Below are 18,521 nucleotides of genomic sequence, written 5' to 3'. Positions count from 1 at the left end.
ATTGGGTTTAGGTCTAGAGACTGGCTAGGCCACGCCAGAACCTTGATATGCTTCTTACAGAGCCACTCCTTGGTTATCCTGGCTGTGTGCTTCGGGTCATTGTCATGTTGGAAGACCCAGCCTCGACCCATCTTCAATGCTCTAACTGAGGGAAGGAGGTTGTTCCCCAAAATCTGCAATACATGGCCCCGGTCATCCTCTCCTTAATACAGTGCAGTCAGCCCTGTCCCATGTGCAGAAAAACACCCCCAAAGCATGATGCTACCACCCCCATGCTTCACAGTAGGGATGGTGTTCTTGGGATGGTACTCATCATTCTTCTTCCTCCAAACACGGTTAGTGGAATTATGACCAAAAGGTCTCATCTGACCACATGACTTTCGCCCATGACTCCTCTGGATCATCCAAATGGTCATTGGCAAACTTAAGACGGGCCTTGACATGTGCTGGTTTAAGCAGGGGAACCTTCCGTGCCATGCATGATTTCAAACCATGACGTCTTAGTGTATTACCAACAGTAACCTTGGAAACGGTGGTCCCAGCTCTTTTCAGGTCATTGACCAGCTCCTCCCCTGTAGTTCTGGGCTGATTTTTCACCTTTCTTAGGATCATTGAGACCCCACGAGGTGAGATCTTGCACGGAGCCCCAGTCCGAGGGAGATTGACAGTCATGTTTAGCTTCTTCCATTTTCTAATGATTGCTCCAACAGTGGACCTTTTTTCACCAAGCTGCTTGGCAATTTCCCGTAGCCCTTTCCAGCCTTGTGGAGGTGTACAATTTTGTCTCTAGTGTCTTTGGACAGCTCTTTGGTCTTGGCCATGTTAGTAGTTGGATTCTTACTGATTGTATGGGGTGGACAGGTGTCTTTATGCAGCTAACGACCTCAAACAGGTGCATCTAATTTAGGATAATAAATGGAGTGGAGGTGGACATTTTAAAGGCAGACTATCAGGTCTTTGAGGGTCAGAATTCTAGCTGATAGACAGGTGTTCAAATACTTATTTGCAGCTGTATCATACAAATAAATAGTTAAAAAATCATACATTGTGATTTCTGGATTTTCTTTTTTAGATTATGTCTCTCACAGTGGACATGCACCTACGATGACAATTTCAGACCCCTCCATGATTTCCAAGTGGGAGAACTTGCAAAATAGCAGGGTGTTCAAATACTTATTTTCCTCACTGTATATATTTTTATTTTTTATTTTTTTACTCTCTCACTGGACAGTTTCCCACATTTTGTATTTTAAGCCCCAGAAAAAAATATCAAAATGACTTTAAAGCTGAAGTTTTTAATTTCTGCAACACAAGCATCACCGAACGGAATGACAAAAATAACCAAAAATAACCATAATTTTCAAAACAGCTTTCCGAGCACCTGCCGTTGGTTTAAACAAATAAATTGCCCCTCCCCCAACCCACACCACTGGTTGAGTAATGTTGGTGGGTGGAGTCTAAACAGGTCACTCAAAACAAACAGAACCATTTTCATGGTGCCAAAGAGACAGTGTTTACCGTTTTCAAGAAAATAAACCTCTAAATGGCTCCAGTTGTCTCTGCATGTTAAGCTGGGATAAAAGAAAGTATTCAAATGCCGAAAAAGTTACATACTTTAAAATCATTATAAATATCTCCACCCCACTGTTCTACCCGCTGTTGTTCTACGGTTTACACGCATGACTCCAGTGTTGAAGAAACTTACGCTGCAGTTTTCTGGAGGAATGATCAGCTGTGTGATTTCTCCTCCGTGAACGCAGAAGATGTGCTTCATCTCGCCTGTGAAAATATCCCAGATGATGACAGAGAAATCGACGCCTCCAGACACCAGCGAGCGCTGATCGTAGCGTGGAGACACCTGGTGAGGGTACAGCAGACACGTGACCTTTTGTCTGTGACCTCTCAGGGTACGATGAGGAGGCCAACCTACAGAGACAGAGAGATGAATAAAGAACCAAAGAACCGAATAAAGCCTTGTTATGTTACACAATGCTAAACCCCGAGTTAATACATTTTTAGTCTGTGATTTCTCACCTCTGCGCAGCATGTGTTCTCCCTGCAGTAGCTGAACGATGGCCGTCTGCGTAGCAGGAACCAGTATGATGCTGCCATCTTCTCGTCCGCACACCAGTCGCCCCTGAGACGGGATGTAAACGCTGGCAGTCACTTTGATGGGGTCGTTAGAGCCGGACAGAACACTCAGCTGGTCAATGATGCCCGCCGGAGATGGAGCTAACTTATCAAACGCCTCCTGGAGACTAATGCCGACAGAAACCTGGAGCTCTGAGAGGGGGAGAGAGAAAAATATGATACGTCAAACGTTTGGACACATTCCCAACTTCTTGAGGTGCATCCTGGGATGGTTTTTAAACAATATTGAAGGAGTTCACATGAATGCTGGACACTTGATGCCTGCTTTTCCTTCACTTATCCACTCCAAATCATCCATTCAAAATAAAATGAAAATCGTTTTGTAGGCACACTATAAATTTGTCTACAAAACTAATTTCAACTTTTTAAGCAGAAGCCTTTATATCAAAAGTTCACAGTTTTGACTTGCAGTGTACTAAAATAGGAAACCAACATGTTTCTGTGCTCCTTTAAAAATGCTCTATTGGCATTATTTGGATGAGTCTGTTTATGTAATACTTTGTGTGGCCACTAGAGGTCAGTAATAAAGCTGCTGTACTGAATCCATTGCTGGACGTAAGAGACTTCCCAAGACACATGTACAGTGGCATGCACAAGTTTGTGCACCCCCTGATAAAAATTTCTGTTGCTGTGAATAGCTAAGCGAGCAAAAGTTGGCCTGATTTCCAAAAGGCATCCAGTTAAAGGTGACACATTTCTTTAATATTTTAAGCAATGTTACTTTTTAATTTCCAACTTTTACAGTTTCAAAATAACAAAAAAGGACCCGAAGCAAAAGTTTGGGCACCCTGCATGGTCAGTATTTATTAACACTCCCTTTGGCAAGTATCACAGCTTGCAAACGCTTTTCGTTGCCAGCTAAGAGTCTTTCAATTCTTGTTTCGCCCATTCTTCCTTGCAAAAGGCTTCTAGTTCCGTGATTCTTGGGCTGTCTTGTATGCAATGCTCTTTTGAGGTCTATCCACAGATTTTTGATGATGTTTAGGTCAGGAGACTATGAGGGCCATGGCAATATCCTTCAGCTTGAGCATTTTGAGGTGCTTTTAGGATCGTTATACTGTAGTAGAAGCCATCCTCTTTTCATCTTTAGCTTTTTTACATATGGCATGATGATTGCTTCCACAATTTGCTGGTATTTAATTTTAATCCATTCTTCCTTCTACCAGTGAAATGTTCCCCACGCGCTAGCTGCAACTAGGGCTGGGTATCGAGTTTGATACATTTTAGGCACCGATCGAATTGCCTCTAAACAATCGAGTATCGAAAAATGTCTTGTCGTTCGGTACCAAATTTCGATACCTATGGGGTTAATCTTGTCACCGCCAGTGATAAGCATGTAGCATGCTATATGTGCCCAAATCTAAAAGTGCTGGTGATTGGCTGTGTTTAGGTATCAAGGAAAAACAATAGTTTACGCCGGTTACACCCAGAGACGCGGCTCATACGCGAGGCTGTATTATGTATGCATCTCAAACCCCATACGTGTGAAAGATGTGGAAAAGATCAAACGTGTGGCTATATTTCACCAGGCTCAATGCCAACAGCGCGCAATGCAATATTTGTGACAAGATCATTGCTGACAAGACCGGCAACACGACAAATCAGATGAAGCACTTGACAGCGCACGGAATAAACTTAAGAGCAGAAAGTTGCTCCGTGTTCGACTGTAAGAAGACCGAGCCAGTGGAGTCATCCTCTCAGCGTCCACCTGCCACAGAGCTTCCTTGAACATGCCCACCACACGAGTCCTCCTTCAAAATGCCCACCACACAAGTCCTCCTCCAACATGCCCACCACACGAGTCCTCCTCCAACATGCCCACCACACGAGTCCTTTTCAATATGCCCACCAAACGAGTACTCCTCAAACATGCCCACCACACGAGTCCTCCTCCAAGATGCCCACCACACGAGTCCTCCTCCAACATGCCCACCAAACGAGTCCTCCTCCAACATGCCCACCACACGAGTCCTTTTCAATATGCCCACCAAACAAGTCCACCTCCAACATGCCCACCAAACGAGTCCTCCTCCATCGTGCCCACCACAGGAGTCCTCCTCCAACATGCCCACCAAACGAGTCCTCCTCCAACATGCCCACCACACGAGACCTCCTCCAAGATGCCCACCACACGAGTCCTCCTCCAACATGCCCACCAAACGAGTCCTTTTCAATATGCCCACCAAACGAGTCCTCCTCCATCGTGCCCACCACAGGAGTCCTCCACCAACATGACCACCAAACGAGTCCTCCTCCAACATGCCCACCAAACGAGTCCTTTTCAACATGCCCACCAAACGAGTCCTCCTCCTACATGCCCACCACACGAGTCCTCCTCCATCGTGCCCACCACACGAGTCCTCCTCCAACATGCCCACCAAACGAGTCCACCTCCAACATTCCCACCACACGAGTCCTCCTCCAACATGCCCACCACACGAGTCCTTTTCAATATGCCCACCACACGTGTCCTCCTCCAACATGCCCACCACACGAGTCCTCCTCCAACATGACCACCACATGAGTCCTTTTCAATATGCCCACCAAACGAGTCCTCCCACAACATGCCCACCACACGAGTCCTCCTCCAACATGCCCACCAAATGAGTCCTTTTCAATATGCCCACCAAACGAGTCCTCCTCCAACATGCTCACCACACGAGTCCTCCTCCAACATGCCCACCACACGAGTCCTCCTCCAAAACTACTCATGAATGCAGCAGTGCCATGACTGGGACTCCGACAGGTAGGTTAACGTTTAGCAAACAAACCAACAAACAAAATCGGCTAACTTGTAGTGGTACATGCTTGTGTACTTAGTTAACGTTTCTATGCACGGTGACATAGTCCTATAAACTGGGACCTACGTAAAGTTAGATATTGTTTGGATGTATGGCTATACATAGCTAGCTAAATCGATGCTAAAAATGCTTTAAGGTTGACAGTAACTGATCAAGTTTAACGTACATTAAACTAGTTATCTTGTTAAACCGTGCTCATCCTTAGGGTTGGCTGCATTAACAGTTTAGCTCTCTTGTTTTGTTTTTTCCTCTACAAACTGAAAAATAAAACCCAAAAAGTTTTTTTAGGTAATGTGTAATGTTTGTAATCTTGTTAAAACGGATTTCATAAAATTGGTATAGAAAAAGCATTGTTTAGGAACCGGTATCGAAGACAAGGTATCAGTATTTTAATGTTTCGAACGATACCCAGCCCTAGTGGCAACACAATCCCAATGCATGATCGATCCACCCCCGTGCTTAACAGTTGGAGAGGTGTTCTTATCATGAAATTCTGCACCCTTTTATCTCCAAGCATACCTTTGCTCATTGTGGCCAAAAAGTTAGTTTTTATCTTCATCAGTCCGCAGGACTTGTTTCCAAAATGCATCAGGCTTGTTTAGATGTTCATTTGCAAACTTCTAACGCTGAATGTTGAGGTGAGCATGCAGGAAAGGTTTTCTTCTCATGACTCTTCCATGAAGGACTCTTCCATTTGTGACAATAGAACAGTGCAGCGCTTCTAAACAGTCTGCTAAATCTACCCCAAGGTCTATTGCAGTCAAACATGGGTTTTGATTTGCCTTTCTAGCAATCCTATGAGGAGTCCTCTCTAAAAGTGTTAACTACCATTTCTTAATTACATTACAAACTGAGGAAGCGGCTACCTGAAAACGCTTTGCTATCTACCTATAGCTATCTACCTATTCTCCTGCTTTGTGGGCATCAATTAGTGTTAGGCAGCTGCTTAGAGGAGCCCATGGCTGCTGATTGTTGGGACAAGGTTTGAGGAGTCAGAGTATTTGTAAAGCTTTGAAATTTGCATCACCTGGCCTTTCCAAATGATGTTTGGGAACAAGCCATAGCCCTAACAAGCTAATTAAGCTCTGAGATCTTGGTAAAAGTTCTGAGAGCTCAAATCTCTTGGGGTGCCCAAACTTTTGCATGCCATGAATCAAATGTATCCAATCTGGAACCTCACATACTTGGATATGCATAATTGGATATTCCAGTGATATAAACACTTTAATAATGAAACATAACCCGCCATGATTAACGAAAGTGGTAAGTAACTAAATACAGAATAGATGTTAATACAGTATGAAAATGTGGGTGATTACATATTAATGAGCATATGATTGAGATGTTACAATATGACGATTTCTAAACCTTTTTTTGCATTTTAGCTTCAAGAAATGTTCTGGGTGGACTGGACTGAAGTTTTGAGTCGCATGGTCAGGATTCCCAAATCTTATGATCAAAAAATGTATATGATTATTAATATGTGCAATATATATATTAATGGCTTTTTAAAGATGTTATTAAAGAAACAGTTCACCCAAAAATGATCATTCTCTCATCATTTACTCACCCTTATGCCGTCTCAAACTCATACCACTTTCTTTCCTCCGTGGAACACAAATAAAGATATTTTCATACATGTATGAAGTGTACATATTCATGCTGCGCAAGTCAAAGGGGTCCAAAACTTCAAAGCTCCAAAAAGCACATACAAATCCATATGACGCCAGTGGTTTAATCCATATCTTCTGAAGCAAAACGATCGGTTTTGGGTGAGAACAGACCAAAATGTAACTCCTTTTTCACTATAAATTATCTGCAGTCCACCTGGCGCGATCATGATTTGAAGCTTAAAGCTGCGTACACACTGCCAGAGACTTTGTCGCTGCAGGTCGCCAGTGGCTGGTGGTGAAGTCGCTAGTGGGCGTTCCCACTACTGGTTGCCTAGTAACGTTTATAAATGACATTCACGGATGTCATTCCATTGCTCTTGACAGCAAATCGCTTTTCTTGGCGCTAAAAACAAACATTTTTTGAGGGAAAAGACTCAATATAAATGGAATCGGTACATAAAATGCTTTATATCAAAGATGAATGAGAAACAAGGCGTGCTGTTTGCCATAGCGGCTGTTTATCTGCGGCGAAAACGCAAACGCCGGTCTGTCTGGGTCCACAAAACCATTAAATCTCGGAGTCAGCACGGCGAGTACCACCAGCTGGTGCAAGAGCTGCGGCTGGATATACCATATCCATATCATAGAGCACTGGAACATTGCTAACAGCAAGAATTAGCCTTTCATCCATCTTTCCGTTACTGCAGGAGGAGAGAGAGAGAGAGAGAGAGAGAGAGAGGATCACGTGAGCTCTCCCGTCTTCTCTCCTATTGGCTGTCGCTTCCGTTAGTCGCTCTTCATTTGAATAAAGTTGAACTTGTCTCAACTTTGTCGCGTCGCTGGACACGCCCACATCTAGTCGGCAACGGTCGTGACAGCTCGTGTCGCCGGAAGTCGCTGTGCTCGCATTGAAAATGAATGGTATGGAGTCGCTGTTGCGCGCGATGTCGCTGGCAGTGTGTATGCAGCTTAACACTTCCGCGCAGTTGACACATGCACAGAGCGCATGTTAAGGAGTTGCATTATGGTCTTCTAACCCATTGGAGTCGTATGGATTACCTTTGTGGAAATTTTGGACGTCGTGGACGTGCATTGTATGGATGAAAACACCTCATATCTCCATCAAACTATCATAGTTGTGAAGATAGTCATACGAGTTTGAGATGGCATCGAGGAGAGTGAATGATCATTTTTGAGTGAACTATTCCTTTAACGTCGAAGCCTGGAAATCAAAATTTAATTCCGATCCCAGTTTTACCATGACAGTGGGAACCCTGAACAATACACCAAACTTAGTCAATCAGAAGAGCAAGAAAACCATGTTTTCCACAATAGGACCCTTTTAAGTCAAGTTCAGTACCTGCAGCGGATGACAGCGACTGTAAGGGAGAGGTTTCCGGAATGCTCCACACCGTCAGTCTGCCCGCGGAGTCTCCCTGAATCAGTAGTTTGTGGAACGGCTCTCTCCGACCAAAAAAGAACCGTGTTACCGGCGGACAAATCAGAAGCTGCAGTGGACCAACCATAGAAAGGTTACACACAAACACAATGTCCACAGCTCCAGAGTGTCATTCTACACACTCTCAAAAACTACCTCGGGGTCTGTGTTAGTCGTACTATCAACAGCAGGAGCTCAGAAGCCGCCTATGAACCTCTGGGTAAAATCTGAGGGGTGTTGACATGGAAGCTGCATTTGTATGCGACTGCTACAGCTGTGAGCATTATACGAGCATCTGTTTCCTGTGAGAAGGGAAATTATCAGCTCATGCAGGTTTATAGCTGAGAAATGGGGACATCGGCCAATTTAGTAATGATATTGACGATAATGGACTCAAAATGGATGTAGATTCTAGTGTTACAGTTGTAGTTGTAAACATTTATGTTTTGAATCCTTACATTTGTTTTTACTGCATCGTATCGTGAGGTTTTGCTCCGTATCGTAACGTATAGTCGTTACATGCCTAGTTCACACATGATGTTTTAATATTGATACGGTGTCATGTGTGGTATGGTTTGATGTGAAAACGACCATTTTGAATGTATAATAATGATACATACGAGAGCTGCATGTACTCTCAAATATTCACCGCAACCTGCATTTTACAGTGCAAAGTTCCACCAATGAGCTTTCTTTTAGTAATAAACACACACTCAAACAAACAAGCACAAGTATAAGAGCGCACGTCCAAACCCACACATCAGAACATGCGAAAACAACACACCGGCACACTTCAAACTAAAGCTGCGTACACACTGCCAGTGACTTTGTCGCTGCAGGTCGCCAGTGGCTGGCGGTGAAGTCGCTAGTGGGCATTCCCACTACTGGTTGCCTAGTAACGTTTATAAATGACATTCACGGATGTCATTCCATTGCTCTTGACAGCAAATCCCTTTTCTTGGCGCTAAAAGCAACATTTTGGAGGGAAAAGACTAAATATAAATGGAATCAGTACATAAAATGCTTTATATCAAAGATGGATGAGAAACAAGGCGTGCTGTTTGCCATAGCGGCTGTTTATCTGCGGCGAAAACGCAAACACCGGTCTGTCTGGGTCCAGAAAACCATTGCTAACAGCAAGAATTAGCCTTTCATCCATCTTTCCGTTACTGCAGGAGCTGAGAGAGAGAGAGAGAGAGAGAGAGAGAGAGAAGGATCACGTGAGCTCTCCCGTCTTCTCTCCTATAGTCGCTTCCGTTAGTCGCTCTTCATTTGAATAAAGTTGAACTTGTCTCAACTTTGTCGCGTCGCTGGACACGCCCACATCTAGTCGCCAACGGTGGCGACAGCTCGTGTCGCCGGAAGTCGATGTGCTCTCATTGAAAATGAATGGGATGGAGTCGCTGTCGCGCGCGATGCCACTGGCAGTGTGTACGCAGCTTAAAGAGAGATCAGTTAAAGAAACAGCGCCACATTACAGTTCCCAGTCTTATAACACTAATAATATTATGTACGATTACTTGTTTTGAAAAATGGCATATTAAATATCAATGATTTCATTAAGTACATAAATAGCTTCAATTATATTTAATTGGAAATGTTACATTTGTGTTACTTTCTAAAAAACAACCAACAACCAAATAGGACCAAATCTATGAACAATCTGCTTTATTTGTCTTTAACTACAGTAGCTTGCTAAATCTGTCAGATTAGCGATTAGCATGCTAGCTCACTCAGATTAGTGCTTTGAGAAGCTAAAGCGATAATAAAGAAGCTCAGGGACTTTGCATGCATCTTCACCGCGTGAAGACCGATGAAGGAGAGTCAATGATTGGTCGTATTTAGTGGGAGGAGCATGAGAACAAGCGAATCAGAGTGAGAGGAGAAAACTATTAAACAGACAGCAAGATGGAGGCAGGAACGCCACAGGGAGCTCTCAAAACATCCAATCGAATTCACTGATGCATTTCCTGTAATTATGACATCACAAAACAAATGACAGGGTTCCCACACTTTACCAATACTTTACCAAGACTTTTTCAGTCATTTAAATGTGGGCGTTATACAACCCCAATTATGAAGAAGTTGGGACAGTACAAACAATGCTAACAAAAAGGAGTGATGTTTTTCCTAGTGAATTTCATTGTTTTATTGAACAGTTGCAGTAATTTCGAATCAGATGATTGCAACACGCTCCAAAAAAGTTGAGATGGGCAATTTAAGACTAATAACAATTTGACGAGTTGAAATAACAAGGCGATGTGAAACGGGAGATGTTAAACAGGCAATTGTATCATAGTATATAGGAAGCCTCCAAAAACAGCCTAGTCCTTCAAGAGGCTGCCCATATTTTTTCTGGAGAGCCTCTAAAGCAGTGGCATAAGACTGTGGATGATGAGCATATGCCAGTGGTAGATGTCGGTCTGCATCCAGCTTTAAATGGTCCAAAAGAATATGTTATTTAAATTGTTCTGTTTCCTCAAATTGCAGTAGGTATATCAACGCCATGTTCAGCATCATCTTTTTGAATATCAATACAGGCAGATCAAGAAGGCCATGGACCAGACACAATGAGGTATGGCACAGGAGGCAAGAGGAGCTAGGTGCTATCAATCTGTTGTTGCTGAGATACTGAAGTAGGAATTACCCCAGCGATTGAGGTAGGCTGAACATGGGTTGTAGGTTGGCTATCCAGATGATTTCATAGACTGATTCTCTGACAATATTTGAGGCAAGGATACAGGGACATTTCTAAGAGCAGGTACCCCTGAAGGGACATTAGGGGAATCGACACTGCTGTCCACCCAGGGGAGCACCGCTGCCATCTACCGGGTGACGGAGTAGCCCGACCGCCCGGATGCGGGGAACGGTCGCCGTCCGCGGGGCAAGTGGGGACCGGATACCCCGACCGCCTGGAGCGAGGGAGCCGCTGCCAGGGGCGGAGGAGTGCCCTGCCGTCCCCAGAGACGCGGAGGGGTCGAGGGAGACCGCCGTCCGCGAGGGGAGGAGGGAAGAAACTCTTCGACCGCCCGGAGCGGTAGGGCCGCTGCCAGGGGCGGAGGAGTGCCCTGCCGTCCCCAGAGACGCGGAGGGGTCGAGGGAGACCGCCGTCCGCGAGGGGAGGAGGGAAGAAACTATCTGACCGCCTGGAGCGGTAGGGCCGCTGCCAGGGGCGGAGGAGTGTCCCCATATGCTGCCAGAAAAGCGGAGGGGCATTCTGCCCGCTGGGGGTCAAAGGTTTGACTCCGGTTCGCCCGGGGTTGGAGCGGCTGTCGTCCGCCTGAGTTTGGAGGAGTGTTCGAGGACCACGCGACAGTACATCAGAGAACCGGTGAGTGAGCTTTTTCTCTCTCTCCTCTCTCGCTCTCTTTCGCACCGTGTTGGCCTTTTCCCTCGCCTATTTAGTTTTTTGGTTGTTGTCTTCCCCTCCTGTCTCCTCCCAGGGCGATGAAGGCGGGGATGACCACGCGGGACGCAAGATACACGCCGGTGGCACCCCGGCCTGAGATAATGGTGGGAGGAGTGTGGAGCGGAGGGGGGTGGGGCCGGGTCGGAATATCGCGCGCCCGGTCCCCAATCGGCCTGATGAGGCGCGCGAGGGATAAAGGCGGCCGGTGACGATGGTTCGAGAGAGAGAGAATTACGGGCATGTCCGTCATGTGTGTGTTTGTTTATGCTTTTGGTTTAAGTTTTCATTAAATTATGATTTATGTTGACATGCCGGTTCTCGCCGCCTCCTTGCCCATCCTTAACAGTCTTACAAGGAGTTTGACTGATTGGATGTAGTGCTGCTACTGGAGGGATGTAGCTTGGCTGAGCAGGTGGGCAATATGGTGGATAAAAGCAAGAGTAGGGTAAAGGGCATCAGAGCAATAAGAAGCCTTTATCCACCACCTGAAAAGTATGGAGAGTCGCTAGGGGGCATCCATGCAAGAAAAAATGCTTTTCCCTGCATTTGATTTCCCTGCATCAAGGGAACACAACATAATGCTTGCTGATCATTGGAATAAAAGGCTGGATTTGATGTTGATTAGCAGAAGATGACCATGTAGAACCATTGCCATGCTGGGTCCAGTTGATAGTTCAGTTGATAAACATGCATCAGGGAGTAGTGGAGAACACATCTCCAATGATTCTCTCCCAGCTTGTGTTAAGGGTGTGGGCAACATAGGAAGATTACTTCGTCTGCTGACCCTGGGTGGTGAAGACTGTTGTGGTGAAGGGAATACTACTAAGCACGAGAAAAGCTCTACTGATTCCATCATCTTGTTGATTATTTTGTTTAGGAATAGGGGATGTATAATTGGAACTAGGTTCAGAGGAATGCAGCAGGGTGGAGGGCGGGGCCGGGTCGTGATCCTACACACCCGGTCCCGTATTAGGCTAATTATGCCTCTGTGAGGGATAAAGGTCGACTACAGGGGATCGTGAGGGAGAGAGAGATCGTTTACGGAGGCATAATTAGCCTAATACGGGAACGGGTGTGTAGGATCACGACCCGGCCCCGCCCTCCGCCCTGCCACAAGGAACTTCTGCTTCATCATCTGGCCCAAGTCTGACAACATTCCCATTATTTTTTATATCATCAGCATTAACCTTAACCTCCACTTGAGTCTCAGATTGGGAGGCTTCCAGTGATGTCCTCAGGTTGCCGTGTTTCGCTGTTCCAGAGGGGAATTGGCCGTGGTTATGAGTAGAAGAGGTATTTTACAGAGTCATAAAATCATCCTGATGCCATCTAGGGGGCTTCAAGGTCCTTGATGTCCATTTAGATTTCCCATAGTCATCCTCTTTCTCCATCCTAGTAGATTTTCTGGCTCGAAGGACCCATGTAAAATTTTGCCGATTTGGAGCTGGATTTGGATTGATGTTACCAGGATAGTCCATCCATCCATCCATCTTCAACCGCTTATCTGAAGTCGGGTCGTGGGGGCAGCTGCTCCAGCAGGGGGCCCCAAACTTCCCTATCCCGAGCCACATTATCCAGCTCTGTGGAGATGTAATCTCTCCACCTAATCCTGGGTCTTCCCCGAGGCCTACTCCCAGCTGGACGTGCCTGAAAAACCTCCCTAGGGAGGCGGCCAGGGGGCATCATTACCAGATGACCAAACCACCTCAACTGACTCTTTTCGACGCAAAGGAGCAGTGGCTCTACTCCGAGCTCCTCACGGATGACTGAGCTCCTCACCCGATCTCTAAGGGAGAAGCCCGCCACCCTTCTGAGGAAGCCCATTTCGGCCACTTGTACTCGCGACCTAGTTCTTTCGGTCATGATGTTACCAGGATAGTGTGTCCGTTAAAACACAATAATTCCAAATCCTTTGATCTCCTCGTCATGCATTTATTGAATTGATACATCCTTCATGATGTCAGACTTTAATCAGTTTCTGGGTCATGGGCTCGAGGACGGAGGAGTGAGGAAACGAGGAAGCAAAATGTAGGAAATGAGAAGCACCCACAATGTTGCTTAAGTATGGAAGACGGTTTCCGCCACAGCGGACGCAAAAATGTGATTACGTAAGTGATAATTAATGTAATATGAAGTCATTTTTAAGATGATATTATGAATATGATAAATAAAACATTCTGATATTATTGTATTTCATAATTTTGAAAACTTCTCATATTAATGACTCGTAATTATAACATAGTATTTCATAATAACAACTAATTATTAATTTAGACTCATAATTATGACCTATTATGTGAACGTTTCTCATTATTTTGAGATACAAAGTCATTATTATAGGATTTTTTTCTCAACATTAAAACACATTAATTCCTAAATACAAGAAACGTTCTCAATATTATGAAATATTAAATCATAATGACTTAATATCTCATTATTATGACTAACAGAAATTTAAGCTTAAGAATAGTCCTAGCAGGAAGATCTCGGGATTTATCTTTCAGGCATCTCATCCAATCACAATACAGCTTCAGCTTTAAAAGCCTGACAGATGTTTTTACCCCCCATCCCACCCCATCTCCACCAGTTTAGGTACAGTCCTGGGCAGGGGTAAGCTCCGGTCCCCTGCCATCATTGCCTCCAGCAGGATCTGACGGTTCAAGCAGCATCTGAGCACTGAAGCGTAGGACGGTTTTAATTACTTTGCAAGGTCTAGAAAAAGCAGTTTTAAAATTCCTTATATGACAGTGGGAACCCTGTTATTGTGACATCACAGTCTTGCACGAGATCAATAATGTGGAAAACATTTTACATGGAACTTATTTTTACAATTGACAAAATAAAACTATTATCAATATATCAATAAAAATACAGTAAAAATTTAGCTTTTAATTATTTGGTGACTGGACGCCTAGGGCATAAAATGCATTGAGAGCACCCCTGCTGGTAACGCCAGCTGGCGTATCTGCGTCTAACTGTCAGTAGGGCTTACTGGTGCCTCTAGAGGACGATGGCTGTATTGCAATTCAGGAGTGTAGAGCTCCGGATCACAACCGTTGTCAGGGAGACATACCACAACACACTGCCCCTCCCACCCCTCCTCCAGCTAGGGCGGGGCAGAGGGCGGGGTTAAGGTGGGGGGCAATAACAGACAAAGAATAAACCATAAATAAAACATACACGCACAAAATACTTTACAAACAGTAAATAAACAAAACAGAAAATACACAGACAAAACACACACAAATTTTAAACAATTTCAACACGTTTACTAATGATGATTAAGAAACTGAACTAAAATGCGTTGGGTTAAAAAACACAGAGATTATAAGTTATAAGATCAGGCGGAGTTCAGATAAGCTTTAAAATCAAAATGAAATGAAAATTGTGTATGTATGTGTGTGTGTGTGTGTGTGTGTGTGTGTGTGTGTGTGTGTGTGTGTGTGTCTGACCTGTTTATCAGTGCGGTCTGCTATGCTGTACACAAGAGGAGGAATGGAACCCTCCGTCGTCTTCCCCACATTAGTGCGGAAATGTTCACTCGCCGGGAGACAGCTGTAAAACACATACTGCTGACTGTAGCTCTGACCTCACTAATAGTTTGTAGTAGGTGCTCAGGCAGAGCTCATGTGTGTACACATTTGTTGACAGTTTTAACTTTGGTTCTGGGTAGTTTGTAAGTGCGTTATCACGTGAAGGTAGTTTGTAAGTGCGTCGTCACGTGAAGGTAGTTTGTAAGTGCGTCGTCACGTGAAGGTAGTTTGTAAGTGCGTCGTCACGTGAAGGTAGTTTGTAAGTGCGTCGTCACGTGAAGGTAGTTTGTAAGTGCGTCGTCACGTGAAGGTAGTTTGTAAGTGCGTCGTCACGGGAAGGTAGTTTGTAAGTGCGTCGTCACGTGAAGGTAGTTTGTGTGTCGTCACGTGAAGGTAGTTTGTAAGTGCGTCGTCACGTGAAGGTAGTTTGTAAGTGCGTCATCACGTGAAGGTAGTTTGTCTGCGCGTCGTCACGGGAAGGTAGTTTGTAAGTGCGTCGTCACGGAAGGTAGTTTGTAAGTGCGTCGTCACGTGAAGGTAGTTTGTAAGTCGCGTCGATCGCGTGAAGGTAGTTTGTAAGTCGCGTCGTCACGTGAAGGTAGTTTGTAAGTGCGTCGTAGATCGCGTGAAGGTAGTTTGTAAGTGCGTCGATCACGTGAAGGTAGTTTGTAAGTGCGTCGTCACGGGAAGGTAGTTTGTAAGTCGCGTCGTCACGCGGAAGGTAGTTTGTGTGTCGATCCGCGTGAAGGTAGTTTGTAAGTCGCGTCGATCGCGTGAAGGTAGTTTGTAAGTGCGTCATCACGTGAAGGTAGTTTGTCTGCGCGTCGTCACGGGAAGGTAGTTTGTAAGTGCGTCGTCACGTGAAGGTAGTTTGTAAGTGTGTTGTCACGGGAAGGTAGTTTGTAAGTGCGTCGTCACGTGAAGGTAGTTTGTCTGTGCGTCGTCACGTGAAGGTAGTTTGTAAGTGTGTCGTCACGGGAAGGTAGTTTGTAAGTGCGTCGTCACGGGAAGGTAGTTTGTAAGTGCGTCGTCACGGGAAGGTAGTTTGTAAGTGCGTCGTCACGGGAAGGTAGTTTGTAAGTGCGTCGTCACGTGAAGGTAGTTTGTAAGTGCGTCGTCACGTGAAGGTAGTTTGTAAGTGCGTCGATCACGGGAAGGTAGTTTGTAAGCGCGTCGTCACGGAAGGTAGTTTGTAAGTGCGTCGTCACGGGAAGGTAGTTTGTAAGTGCGTCGTCACGTGAAGGTAGTTTGTAAGTGCGTCGTCACGTGAAGGTAGTTTGTAAGTGCGTCGTCACGTGAAGGTAGTTTGTGTGTTTGTTGTCACGTGAAGGTAGTTTGTGTGTTTGTTGTCAAGTGAAGGTAGTTTGGAAGCGCGTTGTCACGTGAAGGTAGTTTGTGTGTTTGTTGTCACGTGAAGGTAGTTTGTGTGTTTGTTGTCACGTGAAGGTAGTTTGTGTGTTTGTTGTCACGTGAAGGTAGTTTGTAAGTGCGTCGTCACGTGAAGGTAGTTTGTGTGTTTGTTGTCACGTGAAGGTAGTTTGTGTGTTTGTTGTCACGTGAAGGTAGTTTGTAAGTGTGTTGTCACGTGAAGGTAGTTTGTAAGTGTGTTGTCATGTGAAGGTAGTTTGGAAGCGCGTTGTCACGTGAAGGTAGTTTGGAAGTGTGTTGTTATTTGTTGGTAGTTTATAAATGTGTTGTTATGTGCGGGCAATGTGTAACTGTGTGGATATATGTTGTTTTGTTACCTGGCTGGTAGTTTGTAAATGTAGCTGCGTCCATCTTCAGTCCATATAATCACTTTATCAGCAGAAATAAATTCTCCTCCTGCCCAAGACTGATTGTTCTCACTCGGGACCGAACAAAGAAGAGAGAAATCACCAGCATCAAACACCTACAACACAAACACAAATCATTATATATTATACCGTAAGTCAGAATGCATCAACATGACCAAGAATACATCACAAACACACACTGACCCTCCAGTACTTTGAGCACACCACCAGCAGAGAAAGCTGTGTGAAAGTGCAGAAGGAAATACTCTGGCAACCCTGACAGTAGATCGGCTTTGACTCCTCCTCAAACACCGGATCCAGATCCTGATAAACACACACAAACACTTGACAATGAGATTCTCCAGGAAGAAGCAACAGTTGCAAGGCACATTGCATTATGTCTATCTATATAGTATGAATGTATGATCATTGGCACGAATGGATGAGTTCAAGCGTTCACCTGCATTCTGCTGACATCAGCGGTGATGATCCACACTTTCAGAATACCAGTGACAGATACAGCTACAACTGTGTCCTCTGAAACATAAACACATGTTTGTTATTTTTTTATTGTAAGGTTGCAAGTTACTAAATGTAAATGCTGAGTTTGCTCTATGTACACAGTGCTTTATGTATAGTAATGTCAAGTCTCTATCTAGTATCCTGGTGCAAATAACAAATGAAAGAAATCAGGTAAATAAAACTGATCACCCATAAAAACCATTTTTTTGTTTACCCCCAAAAAAGGTCTGTTCTCCTACGACCCCGAACAGTTTCACTCTTTTCTTTTTCTTTACGTCATAATGGCGTCCGTTACCTTGCGTGCGGTGTGAGCGAATGATGCCCATAGAACTGATCCAGTCAGGTGAAATCTTGGACACTAGCGAGTACAGGACCTCAAGGCTGGTAGCGTCCATCACTAGGATTTCTGGGTAATGTCCGTGGCACAGGAGACGTCCCTCCCTCTGTGTGCCAATGGTGAACTGATAAAACTGCAGAAACAAAAGAGGAGAGAGAGAAGAGATACAGTATGGTTTTCTGGAAGTTTATGAAATGTATTTGACTTGAGTCGCACAAAAGTGTAGTCTGCTTAATTACACCAGTGTGTGTGTGTTACCTAGCAAAAGCCTGGGGACAAATTTGTCCAGAAGTCAGCTACATGTGACATAATCTCCCTTTTGGAGTACAGATCGACCCATTTGACTTTTTACAATCGATACGGATTCTTTTTATGTTTACATGTCTTATTACCAATATGCAGGACCATCCATCCATCCATCTTCAACCGCTTATCCGAAGTCGGGGCGTGGGGGCAGTAGCTCCAGCAGGGGGCCCCAAACTTCCCTATCCTGAGCCACATTAACCAGCTCTGGCTGGGGGACCCCGAGGCATTCCCCGGCCAGTGTGGAGATGTCTCCTCCCAGCTGGATGTGCCTGAAACATCTCCCTAGGGAGGCGGCCAGGGGGCATCCTTACCAGATGCCCAAACCACCTCAACTGGCTCCTTTCGACGCAAAGGAGCAGCGGCTCTACTCCGAACTCCTCACGGATGACTGAGCTCCTCACCCTATCTCTAAGGGAGATGCCGCCACCCTTCTGAGGAAACCCATTTCGGCCGCTTGTACTCGCGACCTAGTTCTTTCGGTCATGACCCAGCCTTCATGACCATAGGTGAGGGTAGGAACGAAAATTGACCAGTAGATCGAGAGCTTTGCCTTTAGGCTCAGCTCTCTTTTCGTGACAATGGTGCGATAGAGCGAGTGCAATACCGCCCCCGCTGTCCCGATTCTCCGGCCAACCT

At 45.1% G+C, this 18,521-nt stretch overlaps 1 protein-coding gene across 1 annotated transcript in view; it reads right to left on the bottom strand.

The window, feature by feature from the left end:
• LOC127628597 (WD repeat-containing protein 7-like) overlaps nucleotides 1–18,521 on the bottom strand; it is a 113,535-nt gene that overhangs the window by 89,576 nt on the left and 5,438 nt on the right. Inside the window, 8 exon segments of the mRNA XM_052105368.1 lie at nucleotides 1,706–1,926; nucleotides 2,035–2,283; nucleotides 7,926–8,073; nucleotides 14,865–14,967; nucleotides 16,691–16,836; nucleotides 16,925–17,044; nucleotides 17,181–17,257; nucleotides 17,538–17,712. Coding sequence (XP_051961328.1) covers nucleotides 1,706–1,926; nucleotides 2,035–2,283; nucleotides 7,926–8,073; nucleotides 14,865–14,967; nucleotides 16,691–16,836; nucleotides 16,925–17,044; nucleotides 17,181–17,257; nucleotides 17,538–17,712 — 1,239 coding nt within the window.

Source organism: Xyrauchen texanus, chromosome 35 (genome assembly GCF_025860055.1).
Source record: "Xyrauchen texanus isolate HMW12.3.18 chromosome 35, RBS_HiC_50CHRs, whole genome shotgun sequence".
NCBI classification, from domain to species: Eukaryota; Metazoa; Chordata; class Actinopteri; order Cypriniformes; family Catostomidae; genus Xyrauchen; species Xyrauchen texanus.
The sequence above is the reverse complement of the archived record's forward strand: the minus strand, read 5'-3'. Positions and strand labels throughout refer to the sequence as shown.